This window comes from Pelmatolapia mariae, linkage group LG22 (assembly GCF_036321145.2).
Source record: "Pelmatolapia mariae isolate MD_Pm_ZW linkage group LG22, Pm_UMD_F_2, whole genome shotgun sequence".
NCBI classification, from domain to species: Eukaryota; Metazoa; Chordata; class Actinopteri; order Cichliformes; family Cichlidae; genus Pelmatolapia; species Pelmatolapia mariae.
Genome location: NC_086245.2, coordinates 20,121,726 through 20,147,852, shown reverse-complemented (window position 1 = coordinate 20,147,852; position 26,127 = coordinate 20,121,726). Strand labels below are relative to the sequence as shown.

At 41.2% G+C, this 26,127-nt stretch overlaps 2 protein-coding genes across 4 annotated transcripts; one reads left to right on the top strand and one right to left on the bottom strand.

Moving 5' to 3' along the window:
* Positions 1–4,882: 4,882 nt before the first annotated feature.
* ndrg1a (N-myc downstream regulated 1a) lies at positions 4,883–18,707 on the top strand. 3 transcript variants are annotated; one of them, XM_065470990.1, is made up of 16 exons: positions 4,883–5,001; positions 8,931–9,005; positions 9,516–9,551; positions 11,960–12,065; positions 12,462–12,582; positions 12,901–12,963; positions 13,067–13,127; positions 13,589–13,675; positions 13,803–13,859; positions 14,001–14,104; positions 14,349–14,405; positions 14,500–14,551; positions 14,947–14,994; positions 15,395–15,430; positions 15,773–15,824; positions 17,021–18,707. In XM_065470990.1, exons 2-16 carry the CDS (start codon positions 8,949–8,951, stop codon positions 17,278–17,280), a joined length of 1,197 nt encoding a protein of 398 aa, XP_065327062.1. In that variant the 5' UTR covers positions 4,883–5,001; positions 8,931–8,948; the 3' UTR covers positions 17,281–18,707. The 3 variants fall into 3 exon arrangements, with proteins under 3 accessions (XP_065327062.1, XP_065327061.1, XP_065327060.1); XM_065470989.1 differs by lacking the exons at positions 4,883–5,001; positions 8,931–9,005; positions 9,516–9,551 and adding an exon at positions 11,265–11,422; XM_065470988.1 differs by lacking the exons at positions 4,883–5,001; positions 8,931–9,005; positions 9,516–9,551 and adding an exon at positions 11,265–11,428.
* Positions 17,793–25,062, bottom strand: ccn4a (cellular communication network factor 4a). The gene is made up of 5 exons (XM_065470991.1): positions 24,753–25,062; positions 21,858–22,146; positions 20,629–20,883; positions 19,345–19,538; positions 17,793–19,259 (listed from the first exon to the last, which is right to left on the bottom strand). Exons 1-5 carry the CDS (start codon positions 24,798–24,800, stop codon positions 18,960–18,962), a joined length of 1,086 nt encoding a protein of 361 aa, XP_065327063.1. The 5' UTR covers positions 24,801–25,062; the 3' UTR covers positions 17,793–18,959.
* Positions 25,063–26,127: the final 1,065 nt, after the last annotated feature.

Below are 26,127 nucleotides of genomic sequence, written 5' to 3'. Positions count from 1 at the left end.
CCGCATGCATCCCTTTAGTGGGGTGCAGTCTTGCCTGCCAGCTAATATCCTGGCATTCTGACCTCACATATTTTACTCAGGAACCAAAACACAGGCTGGTTAAGGTGCAGTTTCCACTTTAGCAAGCGGTCCAACTTTGTCAGTCGAGGCTGATCTGTGGCTGTTGCTGGAATGTGATGCTGCTGCCAAGATTCACTGTAAAAAAAAAAAAGAATTAGGTGGGATTTCCACATTCCTGAAAAAGTTACATTTGTGGGAGAGAAGCCATGTAATAGAGTGCAAGAAGCAACAGAGACGCATTAAAGGGGTTGCACCAATCCTAAGCCTGTACACAACTGCGATTTAAGTGTGGCACTGTGTGAAAACCCACTGAGAGTGTTACTGCAGCTTTGTTTAGCTGTGTCATCAGTACCCACTGTGCCCTGGCATGTTTACTGTGTCTAAACTTGGTGCTGGCGATAAAGATATTAGGCCTATGATGGAGAGCTTGACGAACAGTGGCTGTGGCTTTGAGGGGATTAGGGTTAGCTCAATTCCGCTCACTGTTTGCATCTTGTTCTGTCATGCAGCATGAACCGAGTGTACTCAGGTACGTGCTCGTGGTTCATATAACCGATTTTTAAACGAGCTGCATAGTTGGGTGACCACTGTTTTACCTTTGTTAATAATTTAATGAAATTATGGTTGACTTTAAAGGGCAGTGCACATAACTGGTTATTTGTTAAACTTGATATGTTACCAGTCTTGTGCTTTCGGCTTATGTAGATAAAAGCCAAAGGTTGCTGATTCCAGTTTTAAGAGTCTGTAATATTTACACATTGTGGTTTGTCCCACTCCTTTGAGAATGTGTCAACTGACTGTCTGGTTGTGACTTTCTGTATGTGACTAAACTACTTTCAACAATGTCTGACAAACGGCTTTTGTGAAAGAAGACTGCTCCTTCTCTATCTTAAGCTGCAATAAAATGCTGACAATTATAAATGCCTGAAGACAAAGGCATACTTCAGTGGGCAAGGTTTAACTTTTGCCCCCAGGAGGTCACAGGCAGAGATAAACAATGCTATTAGGATGTTAATGTTCCCTGATTCTATATATCAGGAACGTTTGCCTTGGTTAGTCACTCAGTAACAACCTTATCAACATCAAGAGGACGGTCTTATCAGAGCACTTACTGCACCTTATTGAGACAATCAATATTGAATACAGGTCAGGCTCAAATTTATGATTCAAGAGATGAGAACATGACTGCTGATAACATCTCTTTACAATCAAATAAAATGCAACAGTTTGTTTTGTTTGTTGGCGTGTGATGTGTGATAGCAATTGCACAAATTCACTAAACATGTGGATGCGCTCTTTAAAGGACTAAAACGATAACCACACACAGCAAGTCTGCTCACTTAAAAGCTTTAGGTTGGATTTTGGTAAAATTGATGAGAAACCATTTTTTAAAAATATTTTTTACACTTAAATGCTTCAAATCATCAAACAAATGTTAATATTAGACAGGGAGTAATTATGTCAATTATCATGGGAGCTGAGTTCAGTTTCACTAAACACATCCAGACCTGATTACTGTCATACCTGTTGAATCAACAAATCACTTGAAAAGCATCTGTGTGACTAAGTAAGGTAGGCTGTAAGATCTGAAAAAGCAACACAAAGCCATTTCTAAGTTTCTGGGACTCCAGTGAACCACCGTGAGAGCCATTATCCACCAATGGAGAAAACTTGGAACAGTGGTGAATCCTGTGGGAGTTGCCAGCCTACCAGTTACTCTAAGAGTGCATTGATGACTCATCCAGAAGGTCACAAAAGAGCCAAGAACAACAGCTAACAGTAAAGGTCAGAGTTCATGATTCAACAATAACAAAGATACTGGCAAAAATGGCATCCACAAGAGAGAACAAGGTGACCAAGAAGGACACAAAGGCTCGTCTCAAATCTCCCAAAAAAAACATGGAAACGCCTGTGCAGATGAGACAAAAGTTTAACTTTTTGTGAGATTCAAGTCCTCTTACACCTGGCATAAAACTAACACAGCAATTCATGAAAAGAACATCATAACAGCTAAACATGGTGGTGGTATATGCAGCTATTAGTTCATGCCCTGAATTCAAAAGCACTTGATCTGATGATCAGTAATCTGAAACTCAGCCTCAAGTCCACCTGAAAGCAGTGAGTGTGGCCTAGTCAAAGTCTAGATTTAAACCAGGATGTTTATGATCAGAAATCCTAAAGTGTGGCTAAAATAAAACAACTATGCAAAGAAAAGTGGACCAAATATGAACTGAAATGTGCAAATACTTACTTTAATGGCAGTGTATGTCAGCCATTTCCCTGTGTTTTATGCTAAGCTACCAAAGGGATCGTAGCTTCAAATGCAGAAAATGTGAAGTGGAATCTTTTCATTTTTTATTTCAGGTGTATTTTCCACAAATATTGAACTATTCTTTTAAAGCTCTCCTTGACCCACGAGAGGCAAAAGTAGCCAGCACACTGCATTTAATGATTCATCTGCACCCTACTGGTAACTTTGAAAAGTCACTTTTCCACTTTGTTAATTTTAGAAAAATTTATAAACATTTACCGCTCGAGTCCACACACATTGTTCTCCAAAATATAATGCATTACTCACACATTCACAGTCTCTTACTATGTGACCTACAAACACATGTCATGTGTGTCTGAATCACCTTTTTTTTTCAGGCTTGTTGCATCATCTCAGTTTTCATGACCAGTTGAATCTAGCTCAGAGTCATGCAAACAACCTGGTTTGGGTGTGCAAAATGAATAAAGCAGAGGAAAAACAGATGTCAGGAAACAGCCTACAGTCATGCTGTGTTTGGTGTAAATACACTTCTGCTGACCAACAGCTGTCAGGGCGATCTTTGACTTTCAGTACAGAAAGCTAACTTTCTGCTCTGTTTGCACTGAACAGCGGCCATGAACTGAGCGATCAAGTACTCTTCAACCTGTTGACCCATTAAAGCCTTGCAATAGATTGAAAGACAGAGGGCACAAAACAGATTTCCCCTATGGCACTACTGTATAGTCCTACTGTATTAGAAATAGAGCTAAAAGTAAAAGAGACACAAGAATTGAAAGATCTAATGTCCTTGAGTGCTCCTTTGTTTACGTTATTTATTCCCATATCAGTCTTTTGCTTTATGACAGGCCTTACACTCTGTCCCCTTATCTTAAGTTTTATTGTTCTTTCCTCAACACTGTGTAAAAAGGATGAAGGAAAACAAACTCGCTCAACACAAACAACAAAATGGGAAGAGAGTGAACCTGACTGTTAAAACAAGTGTTTTTTTTTTTTTTAAAAAAAAAAACATTTATCTTAATTACCTTAATCCTTCCAAACAACCCGTGGATGGTTGCAGGACGTGCTGGAAGAGTTTGTGCATTTATATTGCCGAAAGAAGTCACCAGCTGCTCCCACAAACACAGCCAGGTGAAAGTCCACTGGTTTTATCGTGTACCGAGACACCACGACCTACATATGCTGCACTAAATCGCTCACAGCAGTCTTTCAAAGGTTGTCAGTGCTTCAAAATAATAAGTGGGATGAAGATACAAAAATAAGAAGATGCTCTACAGATACAGGAAATGCTGCATTCTTTTTATACACATTAAGGTGTCGGATATATAGTTTGCTTGTTTGAACTATGCCCATCAGCACTTTTGGTGGTGTCTTGCAGTGTAAGTGACTGACCTGAAATTAGCATAGTGCTCATATTTTTCCCCCCTCCAAAGCGCCTATTATCCGATGTGTTCCTATTGAGGGCCTCACATTACAAGTCCACAGTGCTGCTATTGTATCCTGACAAGGACCTTTCACACAGTCATTGCCAATACTAGCACTTATTAGCAGATTCACAGTATAGCAGTCACAGTTTTGCAGATGTGGAAATTTCCACACACGAAAAAAGACCCCTCCACGTTTAACATATGCTCCATGAATGAAAAGTGCGGTGAAACCTTTTAAGACAGACTTCACACCAGATGTGTCTGAAATCATTTGTATCGGGGGCTTAACAGATGTTTCACGCAGTTCCTTAAAGTAACATCTCCACATCTGCTCACACAGAAAAAAACACCATCCTCCACCGTGCTATTGATTATATAGGACAGATCAGCTTTGATTAGTCAACATCCATGCGTTATCAAGGAAAGGCGTTATGATCTAACGCGAGGGAAGGGCTTCCCTTTGTACAGACTTATCTCCTCTTGGCCTCAAATCAAGGTTGTAGGCCTGGCTGCCTTCCTAACTCGGCGGACAATGGCTCAGACACATCTTAAAAAACGGTCACATGCTGCGACTGCAAGAATGTGGAAACACTCGCTTAGTTAGAGTGGAGATTAATTTGTAGGTTGATCTAAGAAAAAGAAAAAATAAGAAATAAGCATGCTTGTTAGAGTCATTGTCCGCATCCTGCGTGCACAGCGGAGAAAAGGAGCGCACTTCCTATAACAGAACTATTAAAGGACATCGTGGGTCTTCAGAAGTTGCAATGCACATAGTGACAATGTATACAAAGGACAGATCAGAGGGAGATAAAATATCACACAGTCACCTTAACATTTGAGCTGGGGGGTAGCCCCCAAAATTCCTAAAAATAGGAAGGCAGAAGTCCTAAAATAAAGTCGGCTGTCACCGGGGATAAATCGGGTGGGCGTTCTTTTTTCGTGCATCTCACCCGAGAGTCACAGCTTCCTGGTCATGCAACCGCTGGAAAGCTGCATTCTCAAATCCCACAGCTGGTGTTGCCCAATAGAGGCGGCGGTGGGGAAAGTGGGCCGGGCTGCACGCCCCCAAGCTTTATAAAATTCCCTCATACATCCGCCTGGCGCTACACGTAAACAAAGCAACGCTGCTGTTTCAAAGAGAAAGAAGGAGAGAGAGAGAGAGATTGCAAAAGTTTTGAGGACTTTTTTTTTCTCCATCTCTTCAGGAAGTTTCCATTTCAGGACAATCATCTGTTAAACCAACAGGTAGGTTTCTTTTTGGAATTATGAACTCTACTATGAATTCCTTTTTTTAGGGGTTCCAAGGAACTGTGCGCTCACTTCCTACTCAGTTTCCCCGTTATTGACGTTGTCTGTGCGCAACCGCTGAAACGCAACTAAAATAGGAAATTAAGGCTGCATTATTTCTTTCCTTTTTCTAACCATTTTATAGAAATTAGAACCACATTTTTATTTTTGCACATTTAAAAAATACTTTCTATTACATGTCCACGTGCATTTTCCGAGAGCGCTTTCTCGCACTTTTGGGCATGTTTCTCAAAAAAGATAAAATAATCTGTGGCGTGTGTTTCATACCAAGGAAGGCGCCATGTGTGCAAAACGTAAAAGATCTTCGCAGATCAATGTTCATGTCACACGTGACAGTGGTGGCACGCGAGCACACGGGAAACATGCAGTTTTATGTCAAATGTTGCACTCATCGTGAGGCCAGATAGTTGCATAACAAATCCTCTTTGCTTTCTAGCCTTGGTATTAATGTAACAAACAAACAAACAAACAAACATGCACGAGGGTGGGGGCTGGAGGAGGGAGAGAGACTGGGCTGTGGCTGATGCTGACTAGATCGAAGTATTAAACATTTTCTTTATTGACTTAAAGTATTAACGTCAAGTCTTCCATAAATAAATAAATCTTTGCTAGAAAAACAAGACTGATCCCCATCAGATCTGCGTGACCCCTCCTCACCAACTTTACTATAGAGAGGAAGACGCCCACAATTTGCTATCTCTTACAGTGAAAATGTAGGTCTGTATGAGCTTAGTCCAGCAGGCCTGCTGCTGCTCTGCTGATATTTCAGAACCAGGGATTTGACAGATTAAGCGAGTTCCCAAAGATTAGGGAAGCAATCATTGTTTCTGCAGATGGATGCAGCAGGCTCGTGGATTTAAAAGTATATGGAGGCAGAGGAGGGAAGGGATGACCTGCCCTTGATTCTGGCTCTCTGAAATTGAGACTCTGTGTCCAAATCTAATCACTACATATGCTTCTCTCTGTCAGTGAACAAAGAGAGTTTGAGCCCATGCTTGTTTTGTAACTTGGATGTTGTGGCTTAAAGCAGCGTGCCCCATCTCCTGGATTTACTGTGGAAAACAAGCGCTGATGTTTTACGTAGACCTGAGCCAGAGTTGTTGTTTTCCTCTAAAGCTCAAACCGCAGCATCTCATTGTCAGGTGAGATTTTTTTAATATTCAGAAAGCCTGCTTTGCAGGAGCCAACAACTGCCCTAATCAGTCATCGAAACCAGTTGGTGTCGAAGCTTGAAAAACTAAAACCTTGACATGAAGTCAAACTGTCAACAAATAAAAATGCTTTAAATAATTTCGAGTTTGTGTTCTTTTTTTCTTTTTTTTTCTGAGCTACACTTTTAGGATCATCTCTTAGAAACGTATATCCTCCCACTGTTTCCTGTTTAAGATTGCATAACAGTCTCACTTCTGCCAAGCCGAAGCTGTTTCAGTTACCGCTTTTGTTTTGTTTCTTTCCTTCTGCAATGACATTTTTCTAACAGGAGCCTTTGCATGTAAGGACAACTGCTGCCACTGGCACCGCTTTGTGCTGATGCCGGTTTTAAAGAAGGCACCCTGCTGCAGCAAAATTCCTGTGAGGGAACATGCTCATCTTAAAATCTGAGAATAGTCTTTTACCCAATGTGGCCAAATTTGAGGAAGCAATTGTGCTCGGTGTGCCACAATATTAAGAGCAGCAGAGCAGCCTTGCGTTCAGTGTTATTCACTCCATCTCATGTTATTCATCGACATTACCACCTGCTGGTGGTTTTAAATGTAATGGGCCACTGTTGAATATTTATCTCTTTCCATGACAGTCGTTTGAAATCATTTCATAAAACATGTCACAGCAGCAGCACTCCTATCATGTTGCTTAGGCTCAGAATCTGGCGTGGGTAAACTAACACTTCCCCTTTCTGCACTCCTCTCAAAGAGGTGAAACATTAGCTCAGCTTGGCTAACATCACAGGTGTAAACAGCAGGTGACCTAGTTGTCTTAGCCTGCTGCTCTGTCAGAGCTTCTCTCTGATGTCTACATGCTGGCAGGTAGTGACTGGTAGCCAAGCTTGAAAAGAGATGGGTGCTTTTATTTCATTAATTTAGTTTTTGTTGTTTTCCATTTGGTCCCACGTTGTCATTTATTCACCAAAGTGAGTAAATCAAAGTACAGCACACCTGTAAGTCCCATAAGATTTACAAAAAGAAAAAGAGACGCCAGATATGATAAATGTTTCTTTTCCATATGGGTGAACTTACTTGTCTGGTTTTATTTTTGCTGTGTTTGCAAAAAAGGCTTAAAAACAGAAAACAGGCCGAGAGGTTTGCTCATGTTGACATGGGAAATGACACCCCCCCCCCCTCCATTTTTTTTCAAATTATATAATCAAAAATGGCCTGAGCATTTTCTTTTTCTTTCGATATTATGAAAATCATAAACATGGTTTCTGTTACATGGCTGTGGAATCTCAGCGGGGGCTGCTCTCTTGTCCTCTTCAACAAAGCTCCTGCAGTGTAACCGCAGCCATGTTTTTGGAAGGGCCGCCGTGAACAAACGAACCTGTTGTTTGATACTCCTCTTCCTCTGCGGCGCTGTGAGAGCTGCCTGCCGCTGGTGTGTGTTCTCCCCATCAGAGAAACACAGGCATACAGGTGTTTGTGTGTACCCAGGGCGTATTCTGCCAGACAACCATATCTGAAACATGAGTCGCTTCCTCTAAATGGCAAACTTGCTCTGATGAGCACGCTGCAATTCTGAAGGTTGATTAAATTTTTTTTTTCTATTTTCTATTTTTGCTGGGGGTGTTGGTTAAGACAAAGAGAGGCACGAGAGCACAAAAGACATTGTCAAAGCCTTGAAATGGCAAACAGAGAGACTTCAACCAAACAGAAACCAAGATAAACATAGAAAGTGACAGGAAGCGCAAGCAGGGAGCTGAAAAGAAGCTGGGAAGTTTAGATGGGAACCAGGGTGTCAGTTGCTTCCTGTATATGGATGTGTGTCTTGGTCAGTCATGGCCCCCCCACTTCAGCTGTGGGAGAGAAGTGGGCAAGCCCCTGGCCTGCTGGGGCCAGTGGACAAAGGGCTCTCTTAACTGGCTAATTTGATTTGCATGCAGAGTCACAGCCTACATGCTCTATTCCAACACAGCATCATGATCTGCACAGCCTGGCTTCTCTTCCAGTTTTCTGCCCTTCTGTACAACTCTTCATCTTTCTTTTCCTTTTAATGTTGTCATTAAGCCCCACTTTGATGTTCTTTTATGAAATGTCTGCCCAATCCCGAAACCTGGATTTAGGGAGGGTCTTTTTCAGCTCTAAGTTCAGTGGATAATTAACTTGAGTCCAATCTTCAAAGTGCATGTGTAGTAGATCTTTTTTTTTTCTTTTAAATCTTTCAGCAGGGTGAGAATTACCCAAAATCACACTTCCTCTTCCCCTCACAGCCAAACCTTGCTTTTTCCCTGTCAGCCACCTTGCGTGCCCCGTCTTTCAGGTTATCCACGTGTTTCTCGTGTAGGCGGTTCGCAGGTGTGGCCCGTTATGTGAGCCGCATGTTACTGCAGATAACTGCTGCAAGCCTCTGCATGTTGCGAGTGTGTCTTGGACTATATTAAACTTAAGCCCTCTTTACTTTCGTGTGGAGAAACACACCCAGCCAAAGTTCAAGCAGGCCTCATTCTATTGTCTGCAACTCCTCAATTCTGACAAAAGTCTCCCAGCAGTCCTCTGTAAAGACGCTTAAGAGCAAAAGCAAGGATGAAACTGTACTTTAACAGGCCTTTAATTACTCTTTTATTTTAAAATACAGTAATGCATTTAAAAACCTTGATCCTCGTACACAGAAATATGCTGAACCAGTCATTAACTAATTGCTCCGATCTCTCCCAGGCTCTGCAGCTCTTTGAAATGGATGATATCCAGGTTGTTGAGTCCAAACCCCTGCTGGTTGACAGGGAGCTGCCGGTATGTTTTGTGCAAAGTTTTGTTTAACAGTGACTCTCAGATAAATCTTAAGCTGTTGGAGTTCTATGCTGTCTAGCTTTGCATGCTGTTTGCTGATTTATTTGTGCCTCTTAGCTTGACTTTCCTTTAGATATAACTTTTGGGATATTGGTGCTTTTATATGAGAAAGTAATCACTGAACACTTCATAAATATCTACACACAGATTTCCAAAATATGCACAATAAAAGACAATTAAGCTGTCTTTGGTTGGTTGTGTGTTAGAAAAATGGAAGTAATGCAATAAGAAAATCATGCATGTGCACCAGAATACCACAGTATGATTTGCTTTCACATAATTTCACAGAATGTTCTTCATGTTTGATGCATTATGTTGACTGTGCAGTCAAAATTATACATGATTTGGGTTGGGTTTAGTGATGGGAACCGACTTCGGGATATTAGATTATAGCTTGTTGCACCGTAATCATGTTATCTTTTATGTTTTCATTCCTCTTTTCTCTCTTTCCAGGGCTTGAGAGAGGCTGTGCAGCAGCTTGTAACCAAGGTATGTTTGCATACACACACATTAAATACTTTATTATTCTGACTTTTTGTTTTAGCAGTTAAATCCACTGCTTGGTATCTCATAACTTTACCTTGAATAGTACCATCTAGTGGCTGATAAAATGAAATACTTTGATAATTATTAACATAGCTGTGGCACTACCTCAATGACCTTTTATCTGCTGTGATTTTATTAGGACAGAAACCCAATTAGGGTTCCACTAACTGAGTCAGCTACAGGAAGTGATGAAACGCATGTTGAACTGGATTTGATGATGCAGCCTATCGGGAGAAACCACATGTGTTTTGGTGCTGCTCAGTCTGGGGGCGATCCCAACACCCTGTACAGAGCTCCTTATAGTCAGAAAACATTTGCTGCCTCTTGAATCTGTGTTGTTTTTAAATAACAGTAGGTGTGACAAGTGCATTGATTTCAACTTAAAAAAATATTTTCTTCAAACTTCATGTGAATTTAAGGGTTTTGTGCTCAGGCAGTGTGTGGATGGGGTTCTTTTACTGAGAGTCTGAGCTCCATCAGAGTCCTTCTGACTTTCTTTGCTGTGACACTGACAGATTGGGTGACCTAAAGTATCCAGGGCAAGTGTTTGATGTCTCTGTGGGGACTAAGCTTCCAACAGTCAGTCGCGCAGGATTAGTTGACTCTGATGATATTCCCCGATTTTATTAGCAAATGCATTCACGACACCTGGACACACACACATACACAAAAAAGAAATTCCCCTGTAAGTTTCACAGATGTGCGTGTGTGCTTATGAACACTCTGTACACACAGACACATGCTTGTTGCCTTGCAGGATTATCTCCACTGCGTAGCCTCCACGTTTGAGTGTGCCCTGCAAAGCGTGGGTGGAGCGAGCTGTGGTGAATCCTGTACATTACATTTAGTAAATAGGTTTTACCTCCTTGCTGGATGTTCCTGTCAATAGATCCCATGCAGTTAGAACTGGTCTGGGGGTAAAAAAACAAACAAACTACCTAATAGGTTGTCTCGTGACATACCCTTGACCTGCTGATGGAGCTGCTGTTGGTTAATAATAAACCTTCACAGAAACAGTTTGAGTTTAAAATTAGTAGAAATAAAGAAATGAATGACTATGTAAAAGCAATTTTTAGCTAATAATCACTCTACATATTTAGATTTTATAGGAAAAACCTTTTTTAAAGGATTTAAATGTCTTTTTAATCTAGTTCTAAAACTGATTTATCCATGGGTTTTGGCAGTATTTATATTTGGAGACATTTTTAAAACTTCATTTCACTATTTAACTAAATTTTTAATATATTATGGGTTAGTTTTAATCAGGTATTGAATGTGTAACTTAGGAAAAAGTCAATGATTTTCATCAAAAGGGCTCAGTCTAGTCTCGAAAGACTGTTTGCTGCCGTATATCGTGTAGGATCTATATTTAATTACCAACACTAAGTTAAGCCTTTGTTTTTGTAAATCTTCTCCCCTAAATATTGCTGAATAATAGCTGCTGCCTCATTTATTCATCATGTTTTCCCACTCATCACATGCTCATACTTATCATGTCAGCGCAGTAGCTGATGCCTCTCTCTGACATTGGCTGATCCAATTTAAGGATATCTTCATCTAGAATTAGCTTGTTTTGACCAGCCTGCAAGGCACCATGGGAGGCCAGGAGCTTAGGCCAACTGGTAAGCAGCAGGGGTATAAAATACAGCTCTCACTGAAGGGCTGAATGACTTCAGAAGCTTACCAGCTCTTGGATCTATAGCTCAGAGAGCCATTGTAACTACAGTTTTCAGTAGCAAGCGGTGTTTAACTCCATTCCTGCAAACATGGTTCTGGAGGATCCTGATGTGGAAATGATTGTCGCTGAGATTGAAGTGAGCGTGAGTAGACTAAAGTCTTTATTAAAATGTTTGCTGTAGTTTCCAGTGGATTTGTGGGATTATGCTGCCTGCTGGACAGTAGATACTAAAGTTTTAGTTGTTGCACAGGCGCTAAACAGGAAAAAAAGCTCTATTTTATTCTTCTTTTGTGGCTCATGTGGAAAAAATGTGTTGTGTTTTAGAGTGGCCAGCCTTTTGAAATGGTTTTTCTTACTTTTCAGTTGGTAAAGTAGATAAAAAGCTAATACATTTAATGGAATGATAAACCTCTGTAACGAGATGTGGCATGGTTGGGTAAATTATTCCTGGTGAAGAGCCTATCATTTAGATTTTCCCCCAAAATAACAGGCTAATTATTGGAGGTTGTATTTAACAAAAGTATTTCAAAGATTTCGGCAACAGCTTTAATTTGTCATATTGGCTATGCAGCCCTGTTGCACCAGCATCAAGGAGTAACTTATATATATATATATTTATGTATCTTTTGTAACCTGGAGCTATAAAAGTGTGGTCGTGTTTGTGTATCTATAGGAGCACGATGTGGAGACTCCTAATGGAAGAATTCACTGTACAATGAAGGGGGTTCCCAAGGGGGACAGACCAGTCATTCTCACCTTCCATGACGTTGGCCTGAACTGTAAGCCTACCTCATTATTTCCTTTATCTTGGTGAAACATCTGCTGTGGTACCGAATGCCTTGTGTGTTTTGAATGATCATACCAATTAAAATTAAATTAGTTTCTCTGAACTACCTTTATATTAAGTCTTTTGCATCAAAGTATCTAATCCTTGTATCCACGCTGTCATTTTAGGCTCGGTCATGTTTGTGTATCTGTAGGAGAGAGATGTGGAGACTCCTCGTGGAGTCTTCCAGGATTTATTTTTTTTGTAATAAAGTCAGATTTTGTAAGAAGATTGCTCACGGCACCTCCAAACCCGAGATTTGCTCATCTATTCAGGCTGTTTGAGTTCTTCTTTCCCTCTCTATTAAGAACCATTCATCCAACTCTGCCATCTTTTCACTGTTTTCCAGACAAAACCTGCTGGAACACGCTCTTCGACCATGAGGACATGGCGGAAATCATGCAGCACTTTGCTGTGTGTCACGTCGATGCCCCGGGGCAGCATGAAGGAGCAAACACCTTTTCCACTGGGTGAGCCAGATGCACACATGGAGACACATGCGCGCACACAGTCACAAACAGAGAGACACTTAATGTATGTCAAGCAGTCTGTGACCTCAGAATCAACAGGTAGATCACTGCGGATGTGCTTAAGGCGACCTAATTTGACAAGTATGTAGTAAGAACAGGCGTTTATCTCTTGTTCAGCCTAATCTCTGCTTTAACGGTGAGACTTTGCCTTATGTTAAGATTACCTGAACACAAACTGCTCTCAGGTGTTGATAATGGCAATATAAGACCATTGCTGATTAGATAGTGTCTGTAACAATACCCTTTTTGTTTCCCCAGATATGAGTACCCTTCTATGGACCAACTCGCTGAGTCTCTCCCACTGGTCTTAAAGCATTTTGGGTAAATTGAGCTCCAGTTCCCAGCCTGACACTTCACCCTTTATATTTGAGACACTTTCTAACCGGTTGTTCTAACAGTACCCCTCTACTTTTGTGCACTCTAGCCTGAAAAGTGTGATTGGCATGGGCATGGGAGCCGGGGCCTACATTCTGACCAGATTTGCTGTGAGTTTACCCCACGCTCTCTCAGTCACACTTAATAATTTCAGTATTAATCAATCTTGGATTAGCAGAGCCGGCTAATGGGTTTCTGCTCTTGGCTGATTTTTGGCAACACACTGCCGCTTATTGCTTGAGCCTGCAGAGCCATGAAAGCCTCAGGAATGTACAAGATCAGCTCACCACTAACACTGTGCTCAATAGTAAGCCCCCCTCCCCGCTGACACAAAGCTGGCAAAGATGCAACATTTAACTCTTTGCAGCTTTTACTTTAACTAGTTCTATATTGTTCAACAGGGCACAATATAACATTAAAGAGCTTTAGATTAAAACCTAACCCTCACCAAATTGGGCAAAAATAAATAAATAGATGGGCTATACAAAATATTTTTTTAATCGGTTGTGGGGCACATATTTAGCGAAATGTGTCATGGTTTATTTCTAAAGTTCATTTATGTATCTTTTAGCTGGACTACCCAAATATGGTAGAAGGCCTTGTTCTCATCAACATCAACTCGTGTGCTGAGGGATGGATGGACTGGGCTGCACACAAGGTAATGCGCGTATAAACACACATATGAGCAGCTACAACTGTTCAAACCATTTCCAAAAACTGTGGTAACTTTGACTTTTGGATTTGCAGAACCATTAAAGCTAAACATAACCTTTTCTGTTTTTTAGATCAGTGGCTGGACTCACGCAGAGCCCGACATGATCATCACCCACCTGTTTGGAAAGGTAAAGATTCAAATTCTCATTAACATTCTTGTTTTATATCTTCATTACAATTAAAGTATCTCTGTAAACTGAAACTAGGCTTTTAGTTAGATTAATTTGTAGGTCGTGGGTTTAACCCGTCTTTTGTTTTGGGTACCGCAGGAGGAAATCCACCACAACCATGATCTAATCGCCACATACCGCCACCACATCATGAATGACATGAACCTGTTTAACCTGCATCTCTTTGTCAAGTCCTATGAAAGGTAAGCACAGCATCTAGTTTATGTAAATGTTTCATGATATAATCTTGGTGTTTGAGTTCATACACTCTAATGGAAAGTGTGGTGGCTCCTTAGTGTGGTGCTGTACACATTTGAGATATCGATCCCTGTGGAGTTGAGTCAGGGAGGCTATCGGGTGCAAAAACAGCTAAATTAAAACGTTTATGAATTAGGGAGCAGCCGAAAGTAGCGTGTTCTGCACACTAACAGATGTGTCTGTCTACAGTCGGAGGGATCTGGAAATTGAGAGGCCAGTCCCTGGAAGCCATGCCAGAACCCTCAAGTAAGTTGTTCTCAAAAACGGCATCAGCTTAAATGAAACGATGTTATTTCTAATACGGAAACATTCACTGTGTGGTTGTGTGTCCTTTATCCAGGTGCCCTTCTCTGCTGGTGGTTGGCGATAGCTCTCCTGCCGTGGAGGCCGTGGTGAGTTAACACGGCTCAAGTGCTAATGATTAGACTTCCCACTGCTGTTAACACGGTTCAACTTGTGCTGGACGTGTTTTCCATTCGCTTCAGTCGTCTGCTTAAGCCCAAGAGATATGCAAGGCTAAGTGCTTAAGGACAACAGTTTAACATGTCTTAGGCAAGAACCAAATTGGAAACAGAAACGGAGTGATGCAGATCAGCTTTAATCTGTTAAAGTTAAGAGATTTGTGTGACTGTTGCTGCTTTCAGCTGCGAACGGGTCCCAAATCCAAAACGTATTTGTTAGTATATATTATCAATAGGAATAACTGGACTAAGCACATCACAACATTAAAACTTGTTGGTCATCACACATCATTTGCCTAATAAATGTATTGCATTTGTTCCTGCAGGTTGAGTGCAACACTAAGCTGGACCCCACAAAGGCCACCCTTCTTAAGGTGAGGGCCCCACTCCATTCCCTCTGTCGTGCCCTTTACCCCTCACCTCATGTCTTCTATTTTCACCCAGATTATAACCGCCTTGATGAAAACTCATCTGCTGATAAGATTCCATTGGCTCAGCATTTACCTGGTGATATATTAACCAGTGGTATGACAGCTGAACGTTTCCCCAGAGCTCACTGACCTACTTCGGCTGGCCTGTGGCGAGCTTTTTATGAACCGCATCTCAAATCAAATGGCTGTTTGACTTAAAGTGGTGCCTTTTACTGGGGTTAACTGTTCTGCGTGTTCAAATTGGACTTAATGAGCGCTGTGGGGGGTTATGGAGTGTGTACGATGCTGCACAAGTGACAACATGCAAAATTCTAATTTTGTTTTCTTTTACTCTTCTCCCCAGATGGCCGACTGCGGTGGCATGCCCCAGGTTGACCAGGTGTGTATGTGTGAGAAAGAAAATAGGGAGGGGGAAATGACATGAGAGACATTGATGCTGTAGAGCAGGCTGGACAGGGCTGGATAATCGGCACACGGGGTCAGGTGGAGGGGTGAATGGCGTAGGAGGGTGGCACTTAAGAGCATTAACAAGTACCAGACATGGACCACAGTTGTCAGGTTGTAATCCTCCAAACTGCACAGCACCTGTTCGTAACAGCTGTCATATCACAGACCCTGGGAAGTAAGCTGCTGGCTGAGAGCTTGAACCTGTCAATGTTATGCAAACAAATATAATAATTACTGACAAGAGGACTGATTATGTTCATGTTCTTCTCTGCAGCCTGGCAAGCTGACCGAGGCGTTCAAGTACTTCATTCAGGGCATGGGATACAGTAAGTATTGCATACTTTCACTTTGTTTTACTGAGATATGTTCAGATTAAATTTGCTTCTTCCAACGTGCATTAAAATAAAAACTGCACAGAAAGAAATCTCTGCCATCACCGGTGCTTACAGATTTAATTCTGTAAAAGATGTATATTCTGCCACCTTGTGGTGAGAGAAAGATCTCTTAGCCTTAGAGTTCACCTCATCCAGTGTTGAAAATCAAACACTCTGAAAACATTAATGCACTAATTAATTTTGTTAGGCTCCTCATTACGTTGCTGAGACCAGTAATATAATTTCTAGTTTAGAGTAACACATTAAACCTTGCATATTCCCACACATCAGCACAAACAGCTACCCTAAGAAGGACACGCACAAGATCTGAGCACTCGGGTGTCACATTCTTGTCTCTTTGCGTGCCAAAATAAATTAGTTATGATAAACTGCTCTGAGAATGCCCCCTTTGAGAATTTTTGTAATTTGTCAAATGCGCTCCACAAAGTGAGTTCAAAGCATGTTTGATTATTCAGATACTTTAGGATCTTGTGTAACTCTTGCAGGTGACTCAGTTGTTTGATTACTGACTGTAATGTGATTAATGAATTTGGGAACAGGAATGCGTGACTGTACCAATGTACACACAAATATAAGGTGATTATAATAATGCCCCAACACAGCCCGTGTCCTTCGCACCCCTTGTGTTTATGATTGATTAGGGCATGTACTCACTATGATGTAACTAATGCTCAAAGGATAGACCATATGTGCACCCACTGGCAACTTTATTATACACAGCCATTCAGCTGATTTAATAACTAATCAGCCAATCACACGGGAACAGTTCAGTTAATTTGGGCATTTAGACATGGTCAAGACAGCCTGCTGAAGGTCGAATTGAATTTGACAACTTTGCACTGCTGCTCTCAAGCATAAAGTATTCGCTGTTTAGTTTAAATGGTGTCATTGTGAACTTTTTATTTGATAATTATGACTGACACATTTGCATTTGCTGATGAAAGTAGAACCAATTTTAATTGTCTGCATCTGTTTGGGTGGCCTGCTTTCATTGTAATAACACATGGCAATTTATATGCTCATCATACATTTATTACAAAATTCTGCAAATCTTCTTGAAGGTTGTGATGAAAGGTAGAGAGCAACGGGAAAGTAGACGTCAGTAAATTCTTCTCCTCTTCCCTCAGTGCCTGCTGCTAGCATGACCCGCCTTGTTCGCTCCCGCACTGCCTCTGGCTCTAGCGTCACCTCGTTTGACGGCAACCGCTCCCGCTCCCACACCAGCGAGGGAAACCGCTCCCGCTCCCACACCAACGAGGGCAGCCGCAGCCGCAGCCACACGGCTGAGAATCCGCACGGCCGCTCCCACACAGACAGCTCCATGGACACCACGGCCAACAACAATGTGGACCAAGGTGTGAGCAAGTCCGCTGAAGTGTCCTGCTAAATAACCCTCCACTCAGCAGACATCCAAACCTCTCAAGGATCCCCTTCAGTCTGTGCTGCGCTACCTCTAATTCACACCTGGCCCATGTACCTGGAATTGTTTAAAAGAGAGGAAAAAAAGAAACTAAAAAACGCACAATACACACTCACCTGCAGATTTCTCAGTGCAGATGAGTTGCCCTAGTTTGGAAATATGTTTGAGTAAGAAGGTTGAGGTCGTGTTTATTGATTGCAAGCAGAAAATGTTTGGGGCCATAGTGTAATTGGAGGCAACGCAGCATTTGGGGACATCGAAGCAGAGAATGTCGGAGAAAGCTGTGGCTAAGAGTACACCAGCTTGTAATATATCCCTCATAATCTCGCATACAAAAAAAAATTAACCTCCACTTCATCTTTCCCTCCAACCTCATTTTTTTGTCCATTTTTACCCTACTGACACAGCTTTCTCAAATTTACCGGACTGTAAATGTGTTTCCTGTTCTCACTGTAATTGTTCGATCATTTATTCGTTTATTTTTCATGTATGAGTTATCATTCGTATGTAGGAGCAGACTTGTAGATGTGGAGAGTGAATGGGGAGGCACTACACATATATATCTTTGAAAATTGAAAGGGCAGACTTAAAGTATATCATGCACAGCAAATTGTTTGACCTTGCAAATGTCATTTATTTCCCCCCCCTGTGAATTTTCTTTTCCCCAAAAGATTGTTGAAATAGCAGTTTGCAGGTGAATTTAAAATTAATCTAAAAATGATCATTTTAAGTGCATTCCACTGAGACTGTATGCTTTGTCGTCAATCAAAACACTGAAAAAAAAGCTAAAGCTTCAGGATCACATGGTTTATTAATGGATCAAAAACGGTTCTCTCTTAATGATTTTTATGATGATTTCTATGCAATCAATGTGCCATGAAATTGTTCACCTTTGTTAGATTGTGCTGCTCCTATGTGTGTGGATTCTTGAGTGAGTGATATAAGAGAGGTCCACATGTAAACACGAGGATAGCCATAGAACTTACCTGATACTTTCTACTCCTTCTTCTGTATTTTACTTGCACTACAAAAACATTTGGCTCTGTAGAACACGTACATACAGCTTTGTAAATACACAACCTTCTAATGCTGTAGAAAAGCATTAAAATGACATAACCGTTTGTATTTATTAAAAAATGACAAAAAAATGTGTAACAGAACTTCCCTGATTATCCTTATTTCATATGAATCCAATGAGTCTTGGGGATCTTTGTTCATCTCTTAACACTTATAGGGAGAATTTAATGAAATAGATGAAGAAAACCTACAATCTCCGTTGATTTGGGAGTTTAAAGGCAGGCAAGCAATGTCCTTGTGAGACGTCGTCCAAAAAACATAGCATGCCAGTACATATGCCAAAAGCCTCATAAATAAATTAAACCTTCAGTATTTCACATGCTTTGTTGAATATTTTCATTTGCAAACAGTTCTTTAAATAGTCTTCAAAAGCACACCATGCTTTATGAATCCCTTCTGGAGACACATATGTGATATTTACAGATTTTTCCAATAGGAAAAAGAAAACAGAACAAAATCCCTTGTACATGATTGGACTAAAAAAGGAAAGAAAAAAACTGCATAGGAAATGAAAGTCAGGAAAAAGTTCTAAAGCTCTTTGCAGATGGGACAAACCAACAGGTTGCTTCTTAGTTCATAACCTCTGGATAACCGTAATAATTCTCCAGGTCAGCAAAGATGTCATTGGGGCTTTTGCAGCTGAGGTTGCAGAAGCAGGCCTGAACCCACAACATCTTCCAGGTGAATCCCGCCCCGTTGGGACACTCAAACTCCACGTCAATGGTTTTGGATTTGTAGGGGATGCAGCAGCGCTCGTCGGTGCAGACGCCGCAGTATTTGGGCCGGTACGCTTTCTTGCTGGTGCAGCCAGAGATGGTGAGGTTTGTTGGCTGATCTTCCCTGTAGATATTAAGACATTTCTTCCCTGGCTGAGGAAGCAAAGAAACAGGAAGATTTTAAATATGAAACCATTTCAGTTTGATCAGTTATTGTGCGTGTTTGTGAGACTATTACCTTGATGTGTTTGGTGATGTCGACCTCGCACGGCCGCAGGTTACAGAGACGAGACTCTTTAAACAGCTCGCATCGCTCATTGGCATTGGAGATCCTCATGGACAGGCCACGGCCGCAGGTCTTTGAGCACGGGCTCCATGAGGTAGTCTGGGTAATACAGTTTTTGTGCCAGCTCGTGGTCTCGGCTGGGAAAACTAGACAGCAGCATAGACAGAGAGGTGTGCAACTAGATTACATTCAGCGCCATTTCATTGTCAAAGTGCTCCAGGTCGCTACAACTCTACTCCATTTGGCAAACCAAGAGTTAAATATAGACTGTTTTAATTAAAGTTTTAATTAAATTGAAAATTCACAATATTTCAATCAATTGTTTGGTTATTAGGGACCAAATAAAAGTCAAAACAAGGATTGTTTTTTCCGACTGCAGTTAAATTTAGCAGCATGGCTCCTTTTTGGGACTTCCTTGCTGAGGTAGTAAGACCCCAGCATAATACAGAGCAGTGATAAAAGATCTAACAGGAGTCAGCTTTATAATAACTGGATCAATAAATAAACGGATCAATTAAGGAATTTTAGGAGAACAATTCCACTCAATCAACCAATCATATATCCTCTTGTTTTAAAGTTGTCTTTTAGCAACATGAATATACTTGTTTAACATTCAGATCATTCAGATCCTGCACATGTAATGTCGGAGAGAACATGAGAAGCACAGTATGACTGTCTCCCCTCGTGTCGCATCTGTTTTTAATCCAGATTGTTAAATTGTGTCTGCCTAGAAGTCTGGATCTAATTTGTTTCCTTATGCAACACAAAGAGATCTTCATTCACATTCTTGCCTCCACTGGACCTGACCCAAAAACAGTGTGAGGGCTTCCACAGGAAAGGATTGATTTGTCACTCACACGCTTACGACAAACACGTACTTCACGATGCGTCTGGACTACAAGCTGTTACAAGCTGAGATGCAGTTTCAAACAGAGCAGATTCTATGTTACTTCTAAAGACTAATACTGGTGTAAATAACACCACTCAATATCAGAAATATTCACGGTGTACTGTATGTATGTCTACATTTCTGTGCATACAATACTGTCCAAGAGAGCTCCAGTTAGTCATGTAAAATCCTTACATTTTTAAGAATACTGAGGGCTTCCTAGTAATTTGTTCACTATATTTGTACTTGAAGCATTCCCTTCCATTTAAATGACCTCTCAGCCATCAACTATGAACATTAGATTTAGGGGTTAAAACATACAATATTTTTTATCCAAAGCTTCCTACCCTCGACTGCATGTCGCAGCGCTGTCTTGCGCCCTCTCCTGGGTTCGTCACAGATCCACTGCTCGCAGCACTGTCCCCGGACTTTGATTCGTCGTGGGGTCTGGCACCAAACACGGGGAGGCTGAGACTCTGTGCACAGCCCCACACAGCCAATAGCACCGTTAACACACACGCACTGGTATTTACAGTTGGGCTGGAAACTCTCCCCGTTACGGTAGATCACACCATTGTGCTCGCAGCCGATTCCCACCATGTCTGGCAGAGAGGGATGACAAGCAGGAATATATTATAAAGGCATGCAGGGCAAACACACAAAAGCTTGGACTTGTACCTTGCTGCTGAACTGTGTCCGCCATTATTAGGAGGACATTTGTCTTGCAGAGCTTAGAAAATAAAAGCAATCAAACAACCGATAAATGAAACATTTTGCACCTCAGAAATGTTTGAAAACTGTTATATTAGTCTCCATTTTTTATTTTCTTATTCCATCTTCAAACTGTCATCAGATCATGTGTAGGTAGGTTTTAAATGAAACTTCTATTAGAGATGGAAAATCTGTGACACCATAGGCCTGTTTTTACTATTTTTTAGCAGCAGACATCAGTATTTAATTTCTCCACAGCTTATTCCAAACAATAAAGTCCTTAAAAGTGAGCACAACAAGGAACGAATGAACAAAAGAGAATAATTAAAAAGGGAAAAAAATGGTGTGAGTGAAACTAAAATGATAAATGGTAAAATACACAGACATATTAAAATACAAAAAAAATGTAATGCAATAATTACATTAGAAGCTAGTGCTGTGCAATATCTGGGATAGATTTGATCTCAACATCAGGCAACAATTAAGTCTGCACAGTCTACGAGGATGTAGAACAAAGGCAAAAAAATAAAATAAAACAAAACATGAATAACACAAAAAGTTATTTGCATGTTGGAGACTTGGATATGAAACATGCAGATATGTCCCTAAACTGAGGTCAATAATTCTCTTCCATGTGTGCTCTGTGATTCTTGTCATTTTGTATTTGTTGAATAATGTGCACATGCTGCCTGTGCCATGAAACAAAACCAAAAAAAGGCATAGTGTTTTATAATATTCTCTACTCAAGTCTGTGCTATGCTGCAGTTTGTGTGCAGTTTGGACAATGAACGTGACTTGCAACATTACAAAAATGAACTTTTGATGAGGTGTACAGCGGTAGTTTGTTTTGGTGAGTGACACTTACATGCACACACTCCTTTTTCGTACCTAGGCTTGTCTGAGCTGTAGTCGCAGTACAGTCCCTTGTGGTAGTCACACATGTCTGCCTCGTTGCACACCTCGCCCACCTGCTGGGCGCAGGTCTTGCAGCAGTCGCAGCCATCCATGAGGAGGCTTACACCTGGCGGGCACTTAGGGGGGGTCTTTGGACACTCGCAGGGCCACTTGCAGTACTGTGTGCGGTTGTACAGGTCTACAAATGGGGATGTGACAGCTGTGGCAGGCGGCATGGTGGTGGAATTCAGGGAGTAGGCCTGCAGAGAGGAAAGGGGAAAGAAAATGAGATTCCCAGTTCATATACTCTATATTTTATTAATCTAATATGTCCAATAGCTTTCACATTATGCATACAGCTTATGTCACATCATCAAGCCCGAGCCTTTGTTGCAGTGATTGCACAAAATAAGTCATCTGCAGCTACTCTTTCAACCTGTTTGTCTGGAATTTTTTTTTATTGCACAAAAGGTATTTGACCCCTTGTGTGGAGGCAATATTTTTAATGCCCCTAATCCTGATTTTTTTTTCATCCAGCCCTCTTTGGTAACCATGTCTCAGCAAGTAATGGACTTGAAAGGTTTAAAATCCCTTACTTGTACACTTCTGCTTCAGTGCTAACATGTGTTCGTGCTGCGCAATAAATTAAATAAGACTATAAAAATGAATTAAACACCCAACGAGATAATCTTATTAAATCACCTTCGCGCCCTGGTGTCTTATGTATTAACACTGGTTTCCGTCGCCATATTTCAAACGTGCAACTGTGCTTCTCACAGTTATAAAAATCCTGCCAATGAAATGAATTTCATCTCCCTTGGCATTTTGACTCTTACAATCTGCTCTGTGTAGCCAAGATCACACAGTAAAGAGCTTTGCAGCTCTTAAAAGCAGATGTTCTCACAGCAACGCAGCACATAAGGCACACTAACAGCCCAGAGCTTAGAGGTTAGCTTTGGACAGAGAATGCAGGAGCCTCAGCTGATGAAAGTTTGGGAATGTGAATGTTTTTTATGTTGTTTTTTGTAAAAATAATAAATGGTTGAGTCTAAATTGAATTCTTTTTGTTTTGAGAGCATGGTGTGCTTGAGAAAGGAGCAGGAAATGATCTCCAGGTTGTTACTTCCTTTGACAGAAACTGAAACTTCCCTCTCAGGGAAAGTGAAGTCATATTGCATTTATGATGCAAATCGAGCAAAACTTCAAATGCAGATGAGTCAGTTTTGTAGCAATAATAAACCACAAAGGCTCTTTATGAATAAGACTTCAGCTGAAGCAGACACCATGTCCATCCTAATTACAAGTACAGTATGTGGTCGGGGCTAGGCGAGAAGTGAAACATATAAAATTAGGTCCAGTATTGTCTCTACAGCTATAAAGACATATAGCAGAGCACTTAAATGGGGAGCTTGAAAGATACATGTGCGTGCACACTCTGTCCGCAGTTAACTGTGCGAAAAGATGCTTAATCATCTTAAGCACGGTGGATCCGTTTTCCTCAGCTTGTTCTCAGCACTTCAGTGGAATTATGGTCATATTAAAGATAATGCAGATGAACGACTTTTAGTCACAGTCGTGCCACAAAGCTGTTTATCAAAAGACTTAATTTATTCTGCAGCCATGAGGCTAATTTGCAAAGGGGCATAGATATTGTTCTCGCTAAGGAAATCATCACCCTGACACAGAAAAAGGAGATCATAGAAATCAAGATGTGAGTGCTTCATAAATTCATTATAAAAGCTGGGCTGGGATTGATACAACCATCTTCTTACTGAAATCATTTATCTCTGATGAACACATTTTGCATGTAGGACATTCAACAATACCAAGACAGAGAGATTATTTTGTGAGTTATTTGTGATTTTCATCATCATCTTTTTTCCCCCTTTCTGAATGCTTTCTAACGTGACCTCAAATACTTGTCATATTTTTGTGGCAGCTGGTTACAAAGAGATTACAAGTGCTGATGACCCTGGCTCCACTCCTGGTTTAATCTCTTCTTCCTGTCAGCCTGCAGTCAGGTCAGATGACCCGCGGGGAGGTGTTGGCTTGATTTACCATTCCTCAGAGAAGAAGAGAAAGGACTTTTCCCAGGGGAAACTGTCACTCAGGCGTTGTTGTTATTTCCCTCCAAACCACATGAGTTTATTATGCAATAATGAGAATATATTTAATACTGACTATTCACAACCACACTGTTTCGAGGTATATTTGACATTGATGCTGAATAACCCAAATCTGACAAAAACTAAGAATATCGCCATGTTTAATAACACAAAATATCATTAATTTAACCACTCAGTTTCTGAGGTTAGACCACAAACTGGTGTCTTTATGAGTAGAAAGGCTGTGAGGAGGCAGTGGGATACAAGAAAGCACATGAGTACCCCCAAATATCCACCAGGTGGCACTAAAATATAACCGAACGAGCCTAGAGACAACTTTGAGCATCCCACAGTGCAAAATTAAAGCCAGATAATGGATGATAATAATAAATAAAGGATAATAGGATAATAAAGGACAACAATCAGTTTTAAAGCAGATTTTAATGGAAATATTTATTTAGCCAAAGGTTAAGAAACCTTTTTTTTTTCCTGGGCCACATAACCTGACGAATAAAGGGGGGCCCTAAAACGGAAGAAACACTTATTTCGTCTAATTAGTTTAAAGGAGCTTGTCGTCGTGCAACTAGAGAACTGGAAGTGTATTTTTTAGAATCTCAGCCTACCTTACTAACTTTAAAATAACCCCCTATGTCTTCTGCAACTTGCATTAAACGTCTGAGTTACATGCAACCTGCACGTTAAAAGAAAGAAAGAAAAACAAAAGACAAAAGGTACTTTGGGAAATCTGTCCTCCATCCCACCTGTTGAATCCCGGCTGCTGTTAGAATCCACAACAGGAGCCAACTCATCACTGGTGAGGAATTGCACACGCATTGAATCCAGAATTAGTTCAGTCTCTCAAACGCGCCACACGCCGCTCTCCTCAGGTGTGCTACATCCTCGTCCCCTCGCTGACATCTCGGCGCCCTTCGGTTTGCGCTGACAGCCTGTTAATAAGAGTCCGGACCCGCATAGCCTGCCCTCACGGTTTCCTCTCTTCCCCTCAGCTCCACTTTCACCCGAACCTCCTCTTCTCCAGAGTGCTGGCAGCTGTGGTGGTTAGGGCGTGTCTGGAATAGTCTCTGGAAGGACTCTGACACTCCTGTTACTGCTGCTTAATTTAAAGGCTCCAGATATTTCCAAGTCAGTCTGAAAAGCAGTGCGCGTATGCTTACGTAGGCTACAGAATCATTGCCCTCTACTCCACAAGTCATAATAAGTTCGAGGATTTCATTGTAGTTAATGGGTCATTCTGCACAGGCAAAATAGAGATTCAAGTTACTGTCTTTGTTGCATGTGAGTCTCCTATTAAGATAGGCCTCACATACACAGACATTACAAATACAATCATGTAGTTTACACTGAGGCCTGGACTTTGTGTAATGCTCCCGATTTGGCTTCCTCTGAACTTATTTATTTCAGCAAACATATTTGGAATTATTTATCATGTGCCTGTCATTTCCTGAGAGCATTTTCTTTTAACACCGCTATAACTACACCTAGCAGGTCGCCTACCTCTCGCCCATTGTGTCTATTTTGAGGCTCTGACTATGTCTGGCCTCCAGATGTTTAGTTTAAATCAAATGATGTCATCTATCTCACAGTCTGCTACTTTGCTTTCCTTTCATTTTTCTGGAAATTTGAATGTGTCACATTGAGGAGATGCAGGTGAGCACCAAATGCGCCATATGGAAACTCTCTTGTATTTGAGTAATGCTGCACCTTTTACCACAGCACTTTTTGCTTTTAGTCTGCTGAGTCTCACCCAGAATAACCAAAAGTCTGTGAGAATTCGACCCCACAGGCAACAGAGAGAAGGAAAGAGTGATGGATGAGAAATGAACACTTTGTCAAAGAGCAAAGTGCCCCAGGTCTGAACCCCTATTATTTACAGGCAGTCGTCTAATCCCTGTCAGAGAGCTGTCAGCTTCTGGGCTGATCTGAGCAGGCTTTCCTCTTTGCCCTGACCAGGATGACCCGCCCCATCCACAGCACAATGCACTCTGTCTCTCTCTTGTTTCCTCACTCTAAAACTCAGCTTCTCTTTACTTTCCATCTCTGCTGGTCTCCCCACCTTCTCATCCTTACTCCTGCTGAAGCAGGGCTGAAGCCGTTTAACCTCCAACCTCCAATTTC

Bases quoted from the DNA above. Each gene is read 5' to 3' on its own strand.
- ndrg1a (XM_065470990.1), top strand. From the start codon at position 8,949: ATGGATGATATCCAGGTTGTTGAGTCCAAACCCCTGCTGGTTGACAGG. The intron at 13,860-14,000 runs GTAAAGATTCAA...TGGGTACCGCAG, and splicing joins TCACCCACCTGTTTGGAAAG to GAGGAAATCCACCACAACCA. The intron at 14,995-15,394 runs GTGAGGGCCCCA...TCTTCTCCCCAG, and splicing joins CAAAGGCCACCCTTCTTAAG to ATGGCCGACTGCGGTGGCAT.
- ccn4a (XM_065470991.1), bottom strand. From the start codon at position 24,800: ATGAGTTGGCTCCTGTTGTGGATTCTAACAGCAGCCGGGATTCAACAG. The intron at 19,539-20,628 runs GTAGGAAGCTTT...GCTGCTGTCTAG, and splicing joins GCTGCGACATGCAGTCGAGG to TTTTCCCAGCCGAGACCACG. The intron at 19,260-19,344 runs GTAATAGTCTCA...TTGCTTCCTCAG, and splicing joins ACATCACCAAACACATCAAG to CCAGGGAAGAAATGTCTTAA.